At 44.1% G+C, this 24,160-nt stretch overlaps 1 protein-coding gene across 1 annotated transcript in view; it reads right to left on the reverse strand.

Moving 5' to 3' along the window:
* Positions 1 to 20,303, reverse strand: part of LAMA4 (laminin subunit alpha 4) — a 131,123-nt gene extending 110,820 nt beyond the window's left edge. Inside the window, exon 1 of the mRNA XM_084827324.1 lies at positions 19,695 to 20,303. Within this exon, the coding sequence (XP_084683450.1) occupies positions 19,695 to 19,895 (201 nt within the window). The 5' untranslated portion in view covers positions 19,896 to 20,303. The remainder of the gene's footprint in view (positions 1 to 19,694) is intronic.
* Positions 20,304 to 24,160: the final 3,857 nt, after the last annotated feature.

Raw genomic sequence — 24,160 nt, forward strand, 5'->3', positions numbered from 1 at the left:
CAGCTGCTTTCTGCCCTAAATGTCCCCTCCTCCTTTTTTAGCTCCTGAGTGGGGAAAGGGAATGTAGGGGGGAAAGTGGCTGGGTGGGAAGGTTTTAACTTCCCCTACATGGTGGTCCTGATCTGAATCAGGGGTCCACATGCTTATTTAGAGGTAAAAAAGAAAGTGAGGATCAGCTGCACACATATTTAACATGTTGTGTAATTTTCCCATGAGTGAAGGGATCAGAGTATATGCTTCAATTACCTCTTGGTGCAACAACGAAAGGGAAACAAATAATAATCTCAGACAAGACCTTAGTCAGAGGTTAAGGATGAACACAGCCACCCAGGAGCCAATGGCATGTAATCCCTGCCCGTTCTCACACATGTGACATTCTCACAGGTGTGTGGCAGGACCAAACACTTTACCAAGTGGGGCTTTACTGTCAAGTGAAAACCTGGTATGAATGAACCCTAAAAATTACTGTGTGCTGATTCTTCACCAGCAGAAATTCTCCCCAGTTGGTCCAGGGCTCTCAGTGACTAAAGCTGTCTGAAGAAAGAAGGAAGAACAGCTGCTTTCCATTTTGTTGGAAAGCTGGAGGCTTTGCCGAGAGAAGGGCTTTCCACTCTACTCATCTACTTTTATGGTAACAGAACTAACTTGTTAGATACTTTTTCTCTGGTTCTTTCAAACAAAATCACAAGCCAAGCACGTTTCCTTCCTACAGGCACTTACAAAAATCCCTCCCATCCCTTTTTGTTCTTGAAAAGGGCTTTAAACTTTGGCTGTGTTATACATTGCATCATGGTACTGTAAGAGATGAAATCCTTTGTTTATTGTGAGTTCTGCATGAGCAGTTCTCATTTAAACTTTCAAATCAGGCTTCTCATCCTCCTCATGGCAAAATCACCTTGTGGTGATCCCAGTGCCATCGATAATGTAGTAATTGATCAAATTTAAAATGAAGATAATAAAGCAGTACTAAAATGCCAGCCTGAATTCATGACAACATACTGCTCAAAGTGAGAAGGTTGTGCCAAAGGGCATCCTGCAAAGCTCCTTTGTTAAAAAAAATGTACTAATTATATCCAAGTATGGATGGAAGAAAGCCCAATCTATGAAAAAATTCAAGTGAACAATCTAAATTATGCACACACAGTTTCCAGTTTCAGAGTGTATGAACCAGAGAACATAACAACATCGGGGCCGAGTATTACATAATTCTAGATACCGAACCTGTAGAGCAAAGCATATGATCTCTTATCAACAGAGCTAAAATTAAGATTCTATGGTTCATTGGGACGGACTCTTGATTCAGCAATCAAGATAAGCTTGTTACCAACTTTTGTTAAGGCAAACAATATGATTTGGACATTGTCCAGTCCATGTTCCAATTATTACAGCTTTCAGGCAGGACTCAGCAGCCACCAAAGTCCCTCTTTAGCATCCACCTAAATATGCTGATGGACTTGCCCCTGTGCCTGATTACTTTGTCTGTCACTCTAGACTCAACATCCACTACTCAGTTTATTCACCTCTCACTGCTCTTCAGTGTATTGCTGTTGCCATCTGATTTCTCCCATGGCCGCCTGATGGATATTGGAAATAATCAGTTCCACAACCATTTGGCAGATTCTCAGAATGGGCTTCTTTATAGGGTCTGAGTAGCCAAGCTCCCAGAAAGCTAAATGTGAACTAAATGTTCACCCTCTTCCTCGAAATGCTTCTGCTGTTCTATTCGTTAGCCTTCTGCTTTTGCCCTGGTTTGCAAAGGGTGTTCTCTTCTTAAGCATGATCCTCTCTTCTTCATCCCATGCCTCAACATCTGGTCTAAATTAATCAGCTAATTCCATTAGCATATGATTTATCAACATGCTTATCTTTAATGCTAGGACAACTTTTATGAAGAAATTCCTTACCACATCACGTTTGAACTGCCATGGCCTGAAATGAGTCTCGCAGATAGAAAGCACATGTAAGGGGCACTCACTTTTGAACTACAATGGCCATAGTGCAGATCACTGTGAATCCTTAGTGTGTATTGGGCATCACAGTGTACATCACTGATCAGCATTAGATTAAGAAGGTGTGGTGCACAAAATGCCTTTCAGTGCTCTGTACGAGGCAGACTTCCCCAACCTGGTAGGCTTCAGACAGTTTGTACTACAACTCCCAGAATTCCTGTCCATTGACCGTGCTGGCTGGGGCTGATGGGAGTTGATATCCAAAACATCTGGAGGACACCAGATTGGGGAAAGCTGTGTGGGACCAGTTACTGGCATCCCATTATGAGATGATCATAACACCTTGCCATCATCCAATTTCTTCTTCAGATCACCCATTGTATCTCTTCCCAACTATGGCCTTGAAAGTACCTTTAAAATTCTTTCTTGCCCTTGTCAATGTTAGGAACAGTTTACTTCTAATAGATCCTTCCTCCAGGAGCCATGACAAGTAGGGCATTAATTCACATTGTCTGATCTTGGACAAAATATCTGGATGATTACAACAATGGGTAGTATCCAATGTTACTTTTACTTAGAGTAAACCCACTGAAATGAATGGGACTTAAGCTAGTCATGACTAAGTTAAGCCTCATTCCTCTGAATGGGTACACTCTACATAGGACTAAAATTGGATATGACCCAATATCTCACCAACTTCACATTTTGAGGACTTTGGTACCTCCCATCTCATTGGGGAAATATGTATAATCTTATTGGTGGCTTTGTTCAGGGGACTTATCGGTTTGTAAATGGTTGCAAACAAGATTTGGCCAGCTTTGCCATACTGTACATGAGTAACCAGCAGTCCCATCAAGGCATGGTATTGGGGATCTGGGAGGAACTAACTGCATCCATCTGCCACCAGGGATAACCAGCACTGCATCAATCTTATCAGCACCATCCACAATGACTGTGGGAAATCAGATTTTCCATATGGCCGTTAATACATTTCCTGATGTTCTAGTGCAAATCCATCCAGTAATGGAGATTTCAGCATCCAACATGAACTGAAGCTTTTCCTGACACTTTAGTGGCCTGAACCTGATTGCCCACACAGGCATGTGCCTTTCTGCCATAGAAGTCAAAACCTAGTCCATGGAGGATTGTCAGGAGGTGTGATTACATGGCCAGATTTAAGTCAGTGGGGCTGAGAGAACAGCCTTACTTCCCTCCACCTTTCTCATTCCACTGAGAAGATGGTAAGCAGCCATCATACAATCTTCAGTCTAAATTCAGTGAATGCATCCAAAGTATTTGGTGTGGTATCAACTGAAAGCCATTGGTTTAATCAGGCCGAACAAGCACAAATGCTTCTCTCATGCTCTGGATGGCACCAAATATCACTTGCCAAAAGAAAGAGTGTTCATAGCAGCAGTGACAGCACAGGAATTGCTTGTGCCACAAGCGTGCTCTCACGGATGCCTTGCCGTTGACCAAAGCTGCAGCTGTCTCAAATTCCAAATAGTACACGGCGTCCAACAGTGCAATTTTGCAAGCACAGACACAAAGTCTCAGTTCTTCTGAAGATTGATGGGAAACTTTTGGCAAAACAGTAAGCACCGTAATAGCTACTCATAACTGTCCTGCTATTTCCTCATTCTGTGGCTTGAATTTCAAGATCCTTGCATCTCCTCCTCCTCTCCTCTCAGAAAGAAAACCATATGTATGGCCATTGCACATTCAAAAATGGCACTCCCCTTCTGCTACTGCTGCTAGTCATGCACACATCTCAGCCACTCTCGCTTTGGCTCACAATGTACTCTATTCCCCTCACTCCCTCTCCCATAAGCTAATTTCCACCCAGCCTTTCATCTCAGGGTCTGCGACCACCTTCTCATATGGCTGAATAAGTACCCTGGTAGATGTCTCCCTTTTCTTCATCCCCATTGTTATGCCTAACATGTGTTACAACCACAAAGATGTTGCACATCAGAGCACTGGCAGCAACCTAAATACTTACTGTCCTCATCGGCTGGTCTACTGAAATAGCTAGATGTTTTCAGCACATGCGGCAAGGAAAGTAGGCACAGGAGATGACCCTATCGTTGCCAACTTTTCCTTGATGGAAAGTCCTTACTCTTAAAAGTTCTGTGGAAGATAAAAATTCAAAACTGCAGCTATTCCATCTCCAGGCTGAGAAAAGCTGCACCTGTTGAATTTCTGTATGTCAGGTAACTTTTAAAAGCTCAGAACTTTTGTCAGAAAAAGGCAGGGCTGACAGGCATGATCCATCTATTTTTGTAATCACATTCTAAAGTTGGTTCTATGTGCTATATGGAATAGACCACGGAATCAGGTACGCCCTGTGCAAATTTGGAGAGAGAGGATTGGCTCTGCTTCTGCTCTCCACATGTTTGTGTTGTTGTTTTGCATAGGAGCCTACATGCATATACCAAATGTGTATAGGCACTGATGCCTGATCTTTACACTCAATTTTGTTCAGGGTAGAACTCATAGACAGGGAGCCTATGGATGTTCTGGCATAGGGGCATAGGTTCCTGTGCAAATGATACCTTGAACACATGGAGGTCAAGGGCAGGACCATTGAGCATGTTTCTGATCTCTCTTCCATATATTCAGGAAATGAAGATTTTCTCAGGGCTTTTGATAAGCAACATGTGTGTTTCCTTTTAGGCTAGAGTGGGAGGAGGCAAACTTTTTGGGTCCATTTGGCAATTTGTTAAGCTGTCCTGGGCACCACCACAAAATGGGATGCACTGCAGAGGAAAGCATTGCCCTGCAGACACCTGCCATCTTCATTGCCTAAGAATGTCTCTAAACCCCACATGTGGCCCAGGGGCATTCATGGGAAAAGAAGATGGGAGCAGCTAGAGGCCCTCACTTTGCTTTGAAGTGACCTCAGCTGTCAGAAAGAAATTTTGTTATTTAAAAAATAAAATAAAAATAAAAAGTGAGAGGGATAGGACACTTTAGAGGACACCAAGAAAGGTGTCAGAGGGTGCACTGGTGCCCAAAGGCCCTACAGAGCCTACCCTGTTAGAAATCTTACCCTTCAATAGCTACTGTATAGCTTTCTCAATGGCAGTTAAAACAGAGGTAAATTCTAGCTTTTGCACTGTGGAATTCTGAGGCAAAAGTTAGCTTTTCCAGAGCCGTAATTATGTGATTTGTTACTCCAGAGAACATTGTGTTTTTCATGTCGCTGAGAGTGTGGGTAAAACAATACAGATTCGTTAAAGATTTGGGAAAGAATGCTACGGAACCATAACCTGTGGAAATAAAATGACACGAGCAGTTATCTTACATCCTGTCCCAAAGGAAAGGGGATTTCTTGTAGTTTATTAAGAACTGGATGCATTCTTCATTCACTCATTCTGTCAATTTCTGTGTGTAGTCTTGTTTTGGGCACCAAAATAAAAGATACATAGACTTATCCAGTTAATCCAGCCTTATAGTCCAGTTAACCAAGGAAATAATAAAAGATTGTAAAGGACAAAAGAAATGTGTAATGCTGAAAGTTGTAGAATATAAATGATCTCAAGCCATGCCTACACCTATCAGTCCATACAATGCAGAAAGGAGAGCCTGTTGAAATTCATGCTTATAAGGTATTCTTTTGAAATACTCTTATTACTTCTACAAGACCTTCATTCCCTTTAAATAATAGCTTGTTTATTTCTGCAGTTTTTATGCAATCTTGTTAAAAGATTATTTGTCCCTATTACTTGACACAACTATTGTAGTGAATTTAATGTATTTGTACTGCTTGGAAGGGCTATGCTCACAATGACCTTAAGTGCAATGAAGCCCCTTAGGACTGCTAAGGAAAGAGAGAAAAACTCCTGTAAGGCAACAGACACCAAAGATTGACCCATAAAGCAATGACTTGTTACTAAACCACCCACGGCAGTGATGTAGCTTGTGTGTTGTTATGGTCCATTAGCTATAGGAAGGCCTCATCGCTCTGTGTGGTGAAGCATTAACTCAGTCTTCACCTTCTCACAGTTTTGTTTCGGGCAAATCACATTTGTTATGCATAGGTTACCTTTCAGTTCTGTCTAAACTGGAGGTTTCCTTGTTGATGAAAGGGGCTTGAATGTCATTTAACTTTTCAAACTTCATTTTTCTGACACAGTGAAATTGTTTTTGATTGACTCATCATCTGAGAAGTCCTATTTTTTGCCTTTTTATTATTATCAGGCTAGTCTCTTTTTTCCCTAGAGATTCTTCCCCCACCGCAGAGTAGATTGCATTGGATCCAGTTCTGAAAACACAAATATAAATAAGGCTGCACTCCTATGTGTGCTTAACTGGGAGTAAGTCCCATTGAACGCAATGGGGTGTATGTTTGAGCAGATGTCTATAGGACTCCTCTGTCAGCCAGCATTTTATGTAAAAAGGCCATTCCCACAATGTCTATATTATGCTGAAAATTATGACTGTTTCACAGATATAGAAACAAACAATTATAATTTGTAATGTCTGAAATCTCTGTACTCTTGTATATTTTTAATGTACTTGTCATGGCCCTTGGCTAGTACAATAAACTTAAAACTGAAACTGAATAGTCTTACAACAGTATCACAAAAGTGTCACAAGGAGGAGAATAAAGGTGGCAGACAAGTCAAGAAGGACAAAGATGGGAGAAGACTCTTAGATTTGATCAATGGAAACCTTGAAATTAATTTCAACAGAGTGGAATGGGTGAAACCAAGTAAGAGTCACACATTTCAGCTGGTTGGGTTTGGGCCGGAGTAAAACAGTTTATCAATTTGAATCTAGCCAGTAACATCTGGGTTTTTGTAGCTAGTTGGCAAGAAGGACCATTGGGAAGCACCAAGGCTTTCTGCTAGATTTGAGGTGGCCAGGTGGGGGATGACACTGCAGAGTAGCACTGTGTATATATGGGCACTTCTCTGCTTCTCCATCCTCAACTTGTTTCCAAGGAAAATGACCCTTGCTCTGTTCACACAACCAGCGTGGGTACACTGGGTGCAATGAGGGGGCAGTAGGATCACAGCAGCAGACCCCATCCCCAACTCCCATGCCTTTGTCAGCTCTTCTGCACAGGGCCTACATGCATACACAATCTGTATGCACAAAGCCGTGTTTGTGCAATCTCGGATGCTACAAAAACCGGGTTTCAGCTGTGTGTACTGCCGTTATGTTCATAGACTGCGCAAAAGAGCTGATAAACATGTGAAGAACAGGGCCAGGGCCTGCCACCACAATCCTATTTCCTCTGCAGCCCGTTCAATGACTCTGCTCATATTGGACATGAGAACAGAGCTTCTGTAAAAAATAGTTCCTGAAACCTCCTCCTGTTTGGGAATGTGGGGAGTGCAAAATAGTACATAGCTTGCATTTATTCAAATTAATTAAGTGTGGATTGATGATTTCTGTCTGTATCCTGAGTAAACATCTGTATTCTCATCACTGAGGGTGCCACAGCAGCTGAATTAATACAGCTGAATAAGAGTTGAGGAAAAAGAGTGGGAAGCGTGTGTTTTTAAAGTAGAATATCTAATCTATTACTGTGTTCAAATCTAGTTTTCTTCTGTTGCAGATGCTTCCACATGGTTACCCCTTTCTCAGTCCAAATGCAAAACAAAATACCATTCAGCAGCGGAGTTTGATGTAGAGATGGGGTTGATTCCAGTATAAACATTTCACAGTTAGGCATTCTCTATAAAAGTGCACACTCATATTTTCCATATACAGTCGGATAGACAAAGCCTTAGCTTAAAAGGCATTCTTTCCCACAAAGGAAAAAACACACACATTGTTGCTCTCTGCAAGTTTTCTTGAATATAAATCATGTCTGCCTAAGAACTTATTTAATTCCTTTTATCTCCTTGTTTCAGATGCTGTTCCAATGAAATATGCACTACATGTAATTTTTTCCTCACACCAATTCACAGGGCAATACTGGATAGAAAATGACAGTTGGGCAGTTTGTATTTAATTAAATACATTATTCCTTAGATGTCCAGAAGCTTTGATATGAAATAAAAGAAACAATATTTTAAATGACAGGTAGACACTTACAGGCAATAGCATATTTAATGTAATTACAGATCTGTAACAGAAACTCATCTGGGGCCGATCTACATTGAGCCCGCCACCACAATGAATTCGGTGTCCCGTCGGGTTAAATGCTCTCGCATTAAAACGTGATTATTCACACTCACCCATTTTCCCCGTTGCAGTGCTTCATCGAATGTGCGAGCTCGGTTCACACTCAAGCGCTGTGCTATTTTCCTGCGTGTGCTTGTCTGATCTTCGAAACTTCGAAGATCATGCCTCAATTAGAAAAAAAAACATGGCAGAGAAGCCCCGATTCTGCGAGGATAACACCTTAATTTAAAAAAAAACATCTGGAGCGGGGGATAGGAGGGGGTAAAACTTAGTCTCATTTGATGGGATAGAACAACCCCCTGCTCAGTGCAGGAAGAAGCCTGATTCCCAGGCAGTCGCCCATCCAACTACTGACCAGGGCTGACCCCGCTTAGCTTTCGTGATCAGACAAGCGCGTGTACATCCAGCCCTTTGCTTGTTGCTGAGGAAGTGGGGGCTGCTGAGGAAGCTATGAGATTAGTAGCTGGAAGAAGACATGAGGCCGTCGAGAGCTGTGATTGGACAGGAGGGAACTACAAACACTGCCGTATATGGACAGGCGGGGGAGGGGACTACGACCGGATACGGTAGCGAAGGCAGAGAATCAGAGCACATTAAGGGGAAATACCGGGATATTAGGGTATTGAAAGTGGGAGCACGGAAGTGGGAAATTCCGGTTCCAATTTGAGGCGGCTACTGCGTAGTGCGAAAGGCGAGTGGTGAAACCTCATTGGAAGCGAAAAATGGTGGTAAGTGTAGATCCAGCCCTGGTTGCAAATCAATAGGTGGAATGCAGGTAACTTGGGCTAGATCTGCACTACTCCTTTTTATCAGTATTGAAGTGCAACTGATAACCGTTGAGGCGCATTACATATTCCAGATACTGCTTTTGTAGTGTCTATTCTGTACTATCCAAAATACCTCAACATATGTCATTGTGTGTGGTATGAGGTATAAATGTGCAAGAAGGAAATAGTATCACCATGATGGGATTGTATCAATATGACATTAATGTAGATCTGGCCCAGGTCTTCCTCCTTGCCCCCCCTCCCCCCCAGCTACTCTGGCCTCAGGACTGGGGCTGGCCCTACTGTTAGGCAGATTGAGGCATCTGCTTCAGGTGACAAACGCTGCGTGGAGTGGTGGGGAGGGGCAGTGAGGTGTTGGAAGGCAGAACTGTGTGTGTCACATGGCCTGCCTGGAGACCCCTTAGTTAGTCTCTACCCTCAGGTGTGGTGGAGGACATTATTTGAGGGTGGGGAAGTTCTCTTGCCTTTCACCTCAGTCAGCAAAATATCTTGGGCTGGCCCTGCTCAACTCTAGCTGCCTTCCTGATTGCTCCTGACCCTTTTGCCTTAATTTCCCACCAGGCCCTTTTGCTCCTAGGTCCTGTGCAATTTTTTCCTCCCTTCAGGCTTCCTTGGCTGTTATTTCTCTCTCCCCTGTCCTCCTCACTCCTGCTTCATCTGCTTCCTATTCTGATCTTATTCCTCCAGCCATTCTGCTTTTTTGGCTAGGTTCACCTATATAACTGGTGAAGGAAACATTACCCTCACTCTAAATTAGCTTTGCTTGCCCTCCATGGGAAATCTGATTGACCATGAGAAATCTGATTGACAACAGCATTGTGATGTCACTGTGTTCACTATGTGAACTCTTGATTGGCTGAGATCATGCCCTGAAGGAGAAGGAAGCCCCAAGAAGGGTTGAAATACTACCAAAGCAGCAGCAGTAGATTGGGGACACAATGGCTGTGAACAGGTGCAAAAAAGAATTCTCAGCGGTAGGGAGTTTGGGGGAATATATTTTGGGTCTTCCAAAAGCACTATTTTCACCCCCAAAACCAAACCAGGTGAATATTTACCACACAGCTATTTTTGACATAGAAAGCAATGTATGTAAATTCCCATGCATTGCGACCAGTTGCAGGGAAGGGGTGGCAGGTGATAACCCTTTTTTTTAGTCTGTATAGGCTTAGATAGTCTCACAGATTAGTGCTTCTAATTCTAAAGGTTTTATGTATGAATCAGATTGTAATACCAGCACTGTAGGTCTTCCAGTGAAAGGACCCAGTCATGCAGCCTAATTCTTAGGATTACTTTCGGGTGTTTGTTACAATAAAGCAATTACCTCTGCTGCCTCTAGACTATCAGTCTTTTTACAGTGCCTTTCCTAAAATGCTATCATAACACATGACAAAGATGGTTAGGTCATACTCTTTGGCGTGCTAATTTCTTTTTCTTCCCAATTTCCCATGATTTAAGAAGTTTAGCGCTGGCAGCTTGTACTTTGGCAGCTGATTTCCATTAAATGTGAATTGTAAGTTACAGTTTCAAACATCTGTAATATAACAGTGATGTGAATTGTAAGTTACAGTTTCAAACATCTGTAATATAACTTCCTCTCCACGCAAGTCAATTTCTCAGAATAAGGAAAAATAATGCCAGCAGTTAATGGAAATTCCCATCCTGCAGTAAACCTGAATTATGTACCACGTGCTGGATGTGTCCATTAAGACAAGTAAGTAACATACTACCTGTGGGCTACAGAAAACAGCAGGGACCTTTTTTCTAGGTCACAGCAAGTTACTAGAGTCTAGATATTATGAGGGAAATATGGAGTTCCCAACTGCATTTTTCCTTTGTAACTCTAATGATGGAGAGGGTTGGTTGCAGGGGGCAACTGCCAGGTGGAAAAGGAGTCCTTAATCTTTCTCCCACCTGCTAATTCTGCCCTGCAAATGCTCCCTCACCCAAGTCAGTTAAAAAAAAGGATTTTCTTCAACTGGGCTCCAAAATCAGCAATGAGCCTGGCTGCAGTGAGGTGGGGGCAGGGGCAACATGACCTCAGGGAGGTGGTATTTGCAGAGAGCATCACTTGGCAGGTTCAGGAAATGTCCTCCATCTCTGATAAATGCCCTTCATCCCTGCATTCTTGGAAAGATGGGATGAAAGGAACCATGTGTTTGCCGAAATAATTTGACCCTCTGTAATTGGGTTTACATTAGAAGTAGGTGTTTGGGGTGGGCTTGTGGATTTTTAAATGACCCCTACCTACCGTCTCTCCACAGTCCGAGAACTCCTGTGCTGGTGTGGCAGTGAATACCACCCCACTTTCTCTTTGGAGCTCCTCTGAACCATTGTCAAGGGAAGACTGGCTGAATGTTGAGGGAGCAAACTCTGGTCTCCTCCTGAACTGCAGCCCTCAGAACGCCTACTGCCAAGAGTGTCTCACTGCTGCCATCACTGAGATCACTCCGATTCCATGGCAACCTACTGCACCTCCCCACTGCCATATCAATGCTGCATGGAGAGGCAAGGCAGGCAGTTTGCGTCTAGACTTGCTTTCCCAGTGTCAGGAGCTGCTGGGAGTCAAACTAAAAGCCTTTGGACCTGTCTGCAGTTGCCTTGTGTTGTGAGCTACTGTGAAAGTTTGAGGCCTACAGAGGCAAAGGGAAAAATGGCCAGGGCTAGAGGCCTGGGTTTTTATTTTGGGGGAGGGGGGATATCCCTGAGAGGAATAGCGTTGTTTTCCTGGTTAAGTTTCAGTTTCATTTCCCCAGTTAAGTTTCATTTCTTCAGGTTTGAAGCCGTACTTTCGGTTTTGAGGGAGGAGAGTATATAAAGAGAGCAAGAGAGCCAATAAGAGCAGTCGATGAGACCAGAGCCTTAAGAGGGAGCAGAGAGAATCAGCCTGGAGAAGTCTAAGTACAGTTAGAGTAAAGGAACTTGCATTTTGCAACTTTTATTTTCTCTTAATGCCTTTTGCATCACTCAGCTCTATTGTGTGAACACCTTTAGTTGTAATTTGCTTGCTTTAATTTACCGGTAAACTGTTGTGGTCAAACCCTGTGTCTAGAGTGTCAATCACCCCACACCTGCAGCTGAAAACCCACATTATTGAGAAGGGGAAGTTTAAAAGAAGGAAGATGGGATACTTAAGGAGGCAAGAGATCCTTAAAGAGTTGCTCAGGGGATCCAGGTCATAAGTTGAACCATGACAACCACCAAATTGCAAATGTTCTCAGCCCCTGGACTGACCCTGCCCATCCAGAATGGGTGTATTGGATCCTTCTGGACAGGAATGGGTATAAGAGTGTTCCTGTTCCAGTTGAGACTTACCCAAGCAACATGGTCTTCCCAAGCTTTGGTGTGTTCCTGTATCCTTTGCTTGTTCTCTGGTGCTGACTTCTGACTTGCTGCTTGATCCTGCTTCCTGGTTTGTCCATTGGTCCTGACTACTGACGCCCACCTGGCACCAACACTCACCTTTCTGGTGCCAGGTTAAGACTGCCCTCTACTCCCAGGCATTTAATGGCATATGCTGGGGCTCTCATATCACCTGTTTTGAACAGGTCCGTTATTCACATTGTTTTCTGAAACCGTTTTTAGTTATTTATTTGTTTTAAATGTTGTACCTTAAAATTTCCTAGACCATGTTTTATTATAATGTTGTATTGTGATGTTTGTAATGTTGTCGTTTTTGTATTTTTGTGGTGACTTGTTGTGAACTGTCCAGAGAGCCTCCGCTATTGGGCATTATAGAAATGATGATGATGAACTGCCCCCCTTTGATTCTGAACCATTGATGGTTCCTGTCTTGTCTCAGGCTGCTGCCTATGGCTCAGTCCTCCTGACAGACTTAGAACGGCACGCTTTGAGGTGGCCGTTCTCAGCAGCAGTGGAGTGTTCTTGGGCCTTGGTGGTTCAGAGGCAGGTGGCAGAAGCAGTGGGCTTGGCTCCAGTTTGGTGAATTCTTTCTGCTCAGGGGGTGGTATGGGGTGGTACTATAGCACAGTGAGGAGTAGGAATGGTGCAGAAGATGGCTGTCACTCTTGGCTGGGTCATTTAATATATGTTTACAGTGGAGGCTGGTGGCTCCGATTTCGGTGGGGCTGTGAATTCATTCTGGGTTTTAGTCAGAAACAGCCGGAACTCTAAAGGGGCTATCCAAAGTGCTGAACCTATTTTGGGGATAGGGTTCAGCACTTTAGTTAGTTCCTCTATACTTCTGGCTGGTTCTGACTAAAACCCAGAGTGGATTCACAGCCCCACCAAAATCGGAGCCACCAGCCTCCACTCTTTTGTTAAAGGTTAGACAAGTGAGGAACATATATGAGGAGAATGAGCAGCAGTGCCATTTAGTCTGCTTGAGAGAGGAAGCTTGAGAAAGGATCATATTTATCAGCTTATGTGTCAGCAGTTAGCACTGGGGGATTAGTTAAAACAGGGGTCCCCAACCCATTTGGGTCAGTGGGCATATTTGGGATTTTGAGAGAGTGTCACAGGTGCTCTCACAAAATGGCTGTCAAGGTAGGCATGGCCAGTCACAAAACACCCATTCCCAGACACCAAATGGGTGAGACTAAAAGAAAAGTGAAAGTAGATCTGCCTTCTACTTTCTTGGTCAAGAAAGTAGAAGGCAGAGGTGGGGCTTGAGCTCCAAAACACAAAACCACTCTTTTGAACCCAAATAAACAAGGTGCAGGAGGGTAGCACTTTGCCTTGCAGCACACCAGCCTCCCGGCTAAAAAACAATTAAGTTTAAAAATGAAGAAATAAAATTAAAACCAGGAGGGGCAGAGAGCCTGGGGGTGGGGTGGGGTGGGGTGGGGTGGGGGGAAGAGACATGTCCATGGGCCCATGGCACCATGTCAAAGAGCTAAGAGTTAAGACGTCACTTCCACTTACTGAAAAAGTATTCTCTTACTGCCATCACTATAGAGGGAATGTACAGGAAGGAATATGTCCCTGATGAGGTCCATCATTCTGTGTCATTCCCCTTCTCCTTCACTATGATTGTGCAGACTGCTGTACACTTTTATTCTACTTGGGTTTATGCACATCTTTGTCTGTGTGTGTGTGTGTAGCATCATGTGAAATGTGTTTCTGTGCGAGATATTGTCGTTCTCTGTCACATTCTTTCTCACCAGCAAGAACTTTTGTAAACATTCCATTACATTAGAGCAACTCAGCCAGTCACTGCCAGAGGCATCACCACTACACAATCCTGTCTTGATAGGGCACAATCCTGTCTTCATAGGGCACAATCCTGTCTTGATAGTCAGCAGCCTTTGAAGTTGGAGGCTTCCAGGTATCCCATGCAGGATATGGGATATCCCCTCGCCTCTGTGCTCCGGTCACCCTGCATTTTCCTTAGATGGGCAATTTCACAGCTTTGGGAGGGGGGAGGGGGAGGGAAGAAGGCCGGGACACACAGAGGAAGCAGTGTAATGCAGCTTCTGTGGTCTCCTCCCCTCCCCGCCCCCAGGACCGCCCCCAGGACCGCCCCCTTTCACCGTGTCTGCGCTCCATTTCCGAGCGCGGAGATGTAGCTGGTGCAGAGAGTTCCAGGCTGCCTACAAGGAGGTGGGGAGCGCAGTTCCTGGGCACCAAGGTTGGAGCCCTGGCTGAGCTGGCTCTGACCTCAGATCCCAGAAACCGAAATATCCTCTTTCCCCCTGATGCTGAATAGGGTCATATGATTGCGCCTTTAGATTTTATTTTATTGTCTTAAAGACAGGTTATTTAAACCACAGTATTTACCATTAGCTAATAACTACCACACTGAAGAAGAAAAAGTATATAAGAAGCTGATGAACATTAATGAGTGTGCTCCTTAATCTTTAACATGTCTCTTCTGGAAAAAGGCTCATATTTTCAGCAGAATCAAAGAACAACATGTCTTAGATAACAAATATATGTTACTTTTAAAATTTCATATTAGATATTTCAAATTAATTATGTTTCCATGATGCCTACTTCCAAAGAATTTGTAGGGGGAATTCTCCATAGCATTAAGCTGACATGTTTAAATGCCACAATTGCCTGTGTATGTCTTCAATATGCTTTTCCCACTGTATAATGGTATATTATCCTAAGTGGTTTTTCAAATACTGTAGTCCACCTCAGAATGTTCTGTGAACTGATTATGTGGTTCTCATGAAGCTACCCTTTATAAAATCTGGCACCGCTAACCATTACTAATGGTCTATGTCTGCTAGAAGAGTGAGAGCCCCAAGTCAATATTTGGACTAAGAAATAAATCAAGGAGGATATTATAGGGAGGTTCTGATTTCTGAGTTTTTAAAAAAAACATGAAACCCATAAAATAGCTTTCTTCACATATATGGAAATACTTTTTGCTCTTTTCTTTTTTTAGTAGCTTGAATAGCTTGGCTGAGAGCAACTAATCAGTTCAGTGCAGAGCTATGCAATGGAAAAAATAATTTTGTTTTCACTTTGAAAGCCACATTCATTTCATTTTATCTTGATTTTAATTACATTTGTTTCTTGTTATCTTTAATTACATTTGTTGTACCCACTGATTTCAGTGGAGACCCACCCTCTCTTCTAGTAACTTTGGTGTTTCTATCCAGATGGCATGACATTTTCAGGCATCGTAATATTTGATCAAGGCATCATGCCTGCCAGATATTAGGCAGATTGGACAAAACAAAGGTGTAAAATAAATGAGTGTGAAAAATGAAAATGAATGCACCCACATTCATTTTTCATATTCATGTTTGTTTTATATTAGAATGAATGTAAAACAAATTGAGGTGCATTTGTTTCATTTTAAAAATGAATGCAAGTCACCAGTCTGGCGGGCTGGGGGGCACTTTGGCAAGATGCCTTGAATGGGCCCACCTTCTCCTTGCTACTATGGCTGACTCTCATTGGCTTGCCCTTTCCTTTTGGGTCCAACCCACACAGCTGCCCAGAGGGGCAGGGCAAAGTGAGTAAAGGCTGCTGCTACTTATCCTTGCTTTTCTACTGCTCAGTTGCTTAGAGAAGAGGAAGTGACAGTGAGGAAGAGGAAAAGTAGGGCCAGTAGGCTCCAGGAGTTGGCAGAGGCCCCCCTGCTGGAGTGTCAGCCTTGGCAGGTGCCCCAAAATGCCAACCCCTGACACTGGACTGGAAGGGGTTTGCTGACATGGTTAGCTCTGGCTGCAGGTTTAATATGCGAAGTTCAAGATTAACCCCCGATTCTACATTTTTGATTCACTGGTTAATAACCAGTGAAGCAGCAGTGTCAGGGCTGAGCCATAGGCTGTGGGCCAGGAGTTGTGCCAGGGGATCAGAACTGAGGGACAAAGCCACTTGTCATGACTAAAGGCCAAATCAGGAGGTAGGATCAAGAAGCATGCCAGAAGTCAAGGTTGAAGGTCAAATCAGGACTGAAGGACAAACCAGGGGGAAGGATCAAGGAGTAAGTCAGAAGTCAGAACCAGAGACCAATCAAAGGATACAGAAACACACCAAATGTTGCTGAGGCAAAGCTCAGGTAGAACCCTCTTATACTCCTTCCTTTCCAGGAAGCGTTAATGGCCAGCCTGGGTGGTTGGAGTCAGTCCTGGATCTAGGTAGATGCTGCAACCTGCAGTTTGATGGTTCATCATCACACAGGGTACCACGAGGTGGCACGTTATTGTAGGGTGCAGCATCACAACACCTACATTACTAAAACTGGCCATGGGAAACTGGTGCATGGGAAAAAGCCTACATCTCTATGCAATACACCTCTATGCAGTCCACAACTGGTCAGCATAAGGGGAATATTTTTTTAAAGCCCCGCTGAAGAAATCACTCAGAATTTTCCCACTCAGAATTTTCCTACTGTAAATTGAAATTGATTCAAGGATAGTACATGCAGTAAGGCTTTGTGGATACATTTCATGCTATAATAGCCTGTAGGATTCAAATACTTAGCTATTGAAAGAATAAACTATGTTCACTATCAAAACCAAAGTTAGATCCAACTATCCAACCAAGTCTCGCTGGCTTTGATGGGACAATTAAGCATCAAGCATGTACTTAAATATCTCCTATAGAAATGGGAAGTGCTTAATTCTTGTTGGATTGTACCCTTTGTTCCTTTTTTTCCTGTGAAATGAAGCGCTTGCCTATGCTATGAAGTTCCTGTGGATATGTACTAAGTTGACCCTGATTTAGCCTCTAGGTAGGCTAGGATATTGAAAATACTTTTGAATCATTGCAAGTGCTGGCGGAAGAAGGGTTTGCATGGTTTAAGCTGCATTTCTTAAAAGAAAAGTAAAGTTCCTGGTAAAACCTAACCCAATATAAAAATGTTTAGAGATAAAAATCCTAAATTAACCTTAAATTAACTTGGCTATCATGATTGTTTTGTGTGGGCTGAGTTGGCCTGTTCTCATGCTCTTTCCACTCCTACCTTGGGCATAATCTAGCACAGCTAAACAAGCACCAGATCCATTGATTATGGGAAAGATTTAAGCACATGTTTATCTCTTCCCTAGAATTTTGATTGGGACGTGTCCACTGTTCCAGGCTACCATACGTTCCACGTGGTTGTTTTGTTTTTCTTTTGGTTCACATTGTGCAGCTGCATTACGAATTTGTGTTAATGAGCTGGTTCACTATGGTGGCCAGTGCACAACTGCACATTTATATTATGCTGCAAACACCAAGTTTGCAAATCAAACACTTGATTCGCCACACAACAGGTAGAGATCTTGTTTTCTAATGGTTAATTCCAACTAATGTATGAACAGGGTATTTACATCCCACATTATGGACTGTACCCAAGCTGCTCCCCATCCTGCCACCTAGACATGACAAATTAACAACAGTTAGGTTCAACACTGTCTCAGGAGTATCATGATTTTATTTAACCATAGTCCAAAAATGTAAGCATTGAGTAATTTTTGTGGACATGGTTAAGTACTCAGGTCAGCATGTGGGGACATATTAGGAAGAAATCCTAACTGTGGGAGAATAAGAACAAAAACATGTGTATATACATTCATCCTTAGTTGAGTATTGGGGTCAACCCAAAGCTGTTCTGTTGTCTGAAACTTCCATTTAAAGGCTCCTGTGCATTCATCTGTTAAGTCTAAAATCCTTTACCCTCTTATCTGAGAGTAAGCTCCACTGAACTGAAATGGTACTTACTTCTGAGTAGACATTTATAGGATCACACTGTTAATGTAATTAGCACTAGTAACTGGACCATGTAATTACTGTGATATTCATATTTCTGTGCTAATGTCTGCACATTGTCTAGGTTTATTGCCAAGACACACACTCCTTCATTTCCCATGACCTTCTGTGTCTTAATTTGCCCTCTACACTGTATCACCTACACAGGAGATGCTTTGCTCCCACCTCTGTGTAACCTTGCAATATTTTTCTTTCTGATTCGTAAATTACACCCAAACCAAAATTAACCAGTCTCAATTATCCAAGATGTCAAGAAGCATATCACCAAACAACAACAACAACAAATATCTATCCATCCATCCATCCATCCATCTAATCTCCTCCAGTAACCTCTTGGTTTTCTATATCACTAAAGCATTGTCATTATTTTATGTGATGTTAGAAACATTCTAGGTCTCTTCAGAAACTTGTTTTATAAGGCCCCAGTCCTATGCACATTGACTTAGACATCCTATTGAACTCTAGCTGCGCATGTAATTTCACGTAGATTTAATGCACAGACTACATTATGCATAATGCATAGACTGCATAATGTATAGACTGCATTCTGCACCCTATTACAGACATGTACATACCACTGAAATCAACAGTAGTTATGGCCGCTTCCCACGTTATGTTTCACGTTGTGGGAATACTCCTGGAAGTCACATCCATATTTAAAATCGTAGTCCCTTAATACCAAGCCCTACTTGCAATGGTCTGTTCATATGGAGTGTCTGCATATGTAGGGTTCCTAATTCACACTGATGGAGTGTATAACCTTGAACATGTATCCTGTTGTATATGCCGAGTGCACCTTTCTCTATAGACCTGAAACTGAGATGCCCTGGGAGAGCTCCATGTGCATAACTGGATCTAAGGGATTGCTGGATGAGATGATCATGCAGGGACATCTTATACATTATTGATTTGAGGGGAAGGCAGGAGTGTGCTGGGAATCCAGAGATGTCTCAGGCTACCAATGTCTTTCTCATAAGTATATAAACCTTTCCTCTATTATGAAATTAGACAGGAGAGTAACTTTCAGGAGAGGTGGCCACCACCATTCATAGATCAATGCAGCATCACAGTATCATGATTTCATGCTGTAATGAATGTGACGTACTTAACACATGCCAACATAGGGCATCATTACAGTAAAAGGCACTAAAATACACTACAGACTTTGTATCTGCAATCTGTCTACCTTCCTCTCTCCCCCGCCTCTCTCTCTTACCCACCCCCTCTCTCACACCTTTAAAACCCCAAATAAAGCTCATCCCTTCAAAACTTGCTGGAAATCTAAAGGCCTTAACATCTCAAGAAAAGAATGATAGGGTTTTTTTTTTTTTTAAGTCAACTGATAAATTTATCCACTTGAAATTGCTCTTTGGGCAGGCCTACTTTGGTGTTCTTGCATGAAATCCAAGCAAGCTAACATGAATGTATAATAATACCGCTGCCTATTCAAAGCAGGCAGAGGAGATATATATTTACGAAGGGGAAAAAATGAATTTTCTAGTCTTGCTTGAAATACTTTGAAATCCTCAACATGCCACAGTTTTGCTTTAAAACGTCCAGTGGATTGCATCACATTTTTAAAAAATCATACAGAAAAAAACATACAAAGGAGGAGAAAGGTCAACACACAGAAGAGTTACTATACCTCAGCAAAATGCGACCAACTTCTAAAAGCTACAGATTGTTGCTTCCCTCTGATGAGGCTGTCTTCTTGGCTACCGACTGCTGAGCCCCCTTCAGCGTCAAAATGAAAAACGTTGCTCTCTGTTGAAGCAGAGCTTAAGGAGAAAGATCCCAGGAAGAAGAATATAGGAAAAATCAAGGGCCAGGCCAAGATCAAAGCCATCTCCTCTCCTCACATCCAGCAGCGATCCTGCAGGTCCTTAGCATTTATTTTTGGCTTCTGCTGTAATCAGCCCTCCCTCCCCTTGCTTTAGTGGCGCCTTAGTTCTTTTAAGTTTCAGCTTCCAGATGTGGCACTTCTCTCAGGCAGTTTTTAAGCAGATCCTTATTAAAGGAGTGCCTTTGCTTTCTCTCTCAGCCGCTTTCTGTGCCTGCAGCTCCTCTTTCTCCCCAGAGGCTCCGGCTGAATGACATACAGATGGGCAGTGCTTAAACAGAGAGTGTCAAAATGCAGATTGTATTCCAGGAAAGCACCATGAGCTGTGCTGCCGCCACCTTATCTTCACTCCGTCAGGATACAGACTGAGCCTGCCTTCAGAGCTCTGCTTTCCTTCAAGTTCTCATGATCATCACTCCCTTTGCACCTTCCCACTTGAGAACCACCCACTCGAAACTTTGCCATTCACACACTACAGCCAGACTCCCCTCCCCCCACACCCTGCCAAATCCTACAATCAGGATTTAATAACGAGCTTTTGGAGACAGTCGGCTCTAACATCTCTTCGTGCCTTCAGTCACAGAAAATGTGGGGGTTTCCCTTTTCTGTTAACAATCTGTGACCCAGGAGAATAACAGGGAGAAGAGATCCTTTGCATTCTGAATGTCAAGAGAAGATGACAACAACAGCAGCAATAACCTTTTCTTTCGAGCAAGAAATCGGGCTCACAAGAATCATTCCCAAGACCCCAATTCACTGAAAAATGTATGGCTTAATTAGCTCCCCCAGTTCTCCCCAGCCCCACCTCCCATAATCGTGCCTGTTCATAAAAAAGAAGAAGAATATCATTCAGCACAGTTTTGGAAAGTGACTTCATTACGCAAATGCATGAACTTTTATTTACAAAGACCAACTTGTTTTCCTCTTCAAGAGATGCTTTGTGAGGTTCCAGAAACAAGGCTCTTAGTGTATAGAAGTCTGCCAGCTAGACTACTTGGAATGGACCCTCTATTTTCTGAGTAAAGGCTATTGCAGATAATGACATCAGTATGAGTAGACTAAAGTTTCCAAGGCTTCTAGCAGAATTGTCACCCTTTTATTTAAAAATTCCAATGATTACCTGGATCTTTTTCACCCCTCTTCTTTCCCCTAAAAATAGTTGTCCACTTCCATGCAAATTAGTGTTATGGGCAATGACTCAGATCAGGTCAACCAAGCAGAACTGTAAAAGAAAGTGCTGCCTATAGACCAGCGGTTCTCAACCTGTGCGTCGTGACCCCTTTGGGGGTCAAACGACCCTTTCACAGGGGTCGCCTAAGACCATCGGAAAACACATATTTCCTATGGTCTTAGGAACTGAGACACTGCTTCTCTATCCGTCTCCAGGTGGGTCCGCCCACATGCAGATATGCTAGATAGAATCTAGCACCTTTGCGAGGCTCCCGGTGAGGGAGGCGAGAGAAGGGGAGGCGAAGAGGGAAGGGAGGCCCAGAGGCTCCAGCGCCGACGGTGGCGGCTCCCCTTACGGGGGTGACTGGCTGGCGGGGTCCGGCGTGCTCTGCCCCGGGGAGGCCGGACCAGGAAGCGCATGTGGCCGGCTGGGGGACTGCTGAAGCGGCGGCGGCCTAAGTGGTAAGAGCACGGGAAGAGAGCCAGGCAGGGCTGGCGTGTCTGTGTCCGCCGCCTGCAAGGCCCGGCTGGGCCCAGCCGCCCACCGTGGGGTAGGCAAGGATGGCGTGTGGAGAAATCGGAGATGGCGGGAGGCAGAGCGGCCGAAGGGTTGCCGCTTATAGGCGGGTGAGGGAAGATCTCCATGATACGAGGGATGGCGGGAGGGAAGGGCGGTATCCAGAGCTGCATGCTGAATTATTGGGGGATGTGGGGAGAGAAGGGAGCTGAGGCCCGGCTGCTGTGGGCGGAGGGTGGCCCCCGCAAGCCAGGAGGGTGAGAGGAGATGGGCCGCGATGGTCGCCGTGGGTCGTGAGGACGGTGTGTGAAGCCGAGACCTGATGCTGTGGAGTGGGCTGGGTTGCGCTGTGGGGCGAGGAGGAGACAGGGCCCCTGCGTGGGTTCGGGAATCCCTGAGTTGGGGATGAAGGGCAGCTGCGAAGCACTCCACGGGGGGCAGGCGGGTTGTGGGGTTGGGGTGCGGCGCGCACAGGCCTGCCCCTGAGGAGTGGGCTGGGCTGTGGGGGTGTGTGAAGGGGGCATTTTTATATGGGCTAAGGGAGGCCTATAGGGTGTGTGGAAGAAGGGCGCAGCACAAAAGCATATGGGGTGGGTCAGAAGGCTGGGTGAGGACCTGGAGGTTGTGGGTCGCAGAGGCTTGTCCTTATGGGGTGGGCTGGGCAGTGAGGGGTGAAGGGGGTGTTTATGGGCAAAACAACCTGGGAGAGGAGCCCTATGTGGGGTCGTGGGAATCAGAGGCTAGTCCCTATGGGGTGGGCTGGGCAGTGAGGGGTGAAGGGGGTGTTAATGAGCTAAAGGAGCCCTGTCTCTTCTTGGGTGGGGGTTGATTAATCACTATGCTTTAGTTATGTTCAATTTGTAACAATGAAAATACATCCTGCATATCAGATATTTACATTACGATTCATAACAGGAGCAAAATTACAGTTATGAAGTAGCAACGAAAATAATTTTATGGTTGGGGGTCACCACAACATGAGGAACTGTATTAAAGGGTTGCGGCATTAGGAAGGTTGAGAACCACTGCTATAGACAAAATGCTATCACAGTGCTGAAATGCTAGGGTGGTGGAGATAGGATTCAGACTAACCAACCCTATAATACAGGTAGTGTGGCCACTGCCATCCATGCTCTGGTAACATCCATGCTTGACTACTGCAATGTGTTGCACATGGGGCTGCCTTTGAAGACCTCTTGGAAATTTCCAAATACTGCAGAGGTGTGTATCTCACAAGTTCTGTAATATCTTCACTGGTGCCCTGTTTCTATTAAAAGTGCTTGTATTAACCAATAACTCACCTTACAGCTTGGAATGAGGGTATCTCAAGAACCATCTGCTTTCATATGCACCCGCCTACTCTTTCAAGTGACTGGGGTGGGGCTTCTTCAGGTATCCTCACCTATAGAGGTTAGATGAATGATGACTGAAGCAGGCCTTCTCTGTAGTGGCACTCTGGTTGTGGAATGCCTTTTCCAGGTAAAGGTGATGGGTTGGATCCAGGATCTACCTTCCATGAGAAGAAGGAACCTTCTGCAAGAGGAAGAGATCTAATCATAGAAGGTCCCTCTGCTTGATTTTGGGGGAACTTCTCCACCCACACACAACAGCTCACCCCATTCAGAAAGGCCTCCTGACTCTCTGTGTCGCATTTTCAGGGGGCTGAAGGGGCTGCTGTGGCAAGGAGAGGGTGGGGAACTCCACTTGCACCAGTGCAGTTGTTTCAGTGTAAATTTGGATCCAACTTAATTTTATTTGCCCCATGTATTTTAATACATCCCCTTCATGGATCACTGCCTTGTTGTGGCGAAGGGGCTTGCGTAACTCAGTGAAGCCATAAGCTATGCCGTGCAGGGCCACCCAAGACGGACAGGTCATGGCAGAGAGTTCTGACAAAATGTGGTCCACTGGAGAAGGAAATGGCAACCCACTCCAGTATTCTTGCCAAGAAAACCCCATGGAACGTATCACAAGGCTAAAAGATATGACGCCAGAAGATGAGCCCCTCAGGTCGGAAGGTGTCCAATATGCTACTGGGGAAGAGCAGAGGGTATTTCCAAGTAGCGCCAGAAAGAGTGAAGCAGCTGGGCCAAACCCGAAAGGACACTCAGCTGTGGATGTGTCTGGTGGTGAAAAGAAAATCCGATGCTGTAAAGAACAATATTGTTTAGGAACCTGGAATGTCAGATCAATGAATCAAGGTAAGCTGGAGGTGGTCAAACATGAGATGGCAAGATTGAACATCGACATCTTGGGAATCAGTGAACTAAAATGGACAGGCATGGGCGAATTTAATTCAGGTGACTATCATATCTACTATTGTGGGCAAGAATCCCTTAGAAGAAATGGAGTAGCACTCATAGTCAACAAAAGGGTGGGAAAAGCAGTACTGGGGTACAATCTTAAAAATGATAGAATGATCTCAGTACGAATCCAAGGCAAACCATTCAACATCACAGTAATTCAAGTCTATGCCCCAACCACTGAGGCCGAAGAAGCTGAGGTTGATCGGTTCTATGAAGACCTACAACACCTTCTAGAACTAACACCAAAAAAAGATGTCCTCTTCATCATAGGGGATTGG

Source organism: Heloderma suspectum, chromosome 1, assembly GCF_057233095.1.
Source record: "Heloderma suspectum isolate Gila_16-S chromosome 1, 16-S_ref, whole genome shotgun sequence".
In the NCBI taxonomy this organism is placed as follows: Eukaryota; Metazoa; Chordata; class Lepidosauria; order Squamata; family Helodermatidae; genus Heloderma; species Heloderma suspectum.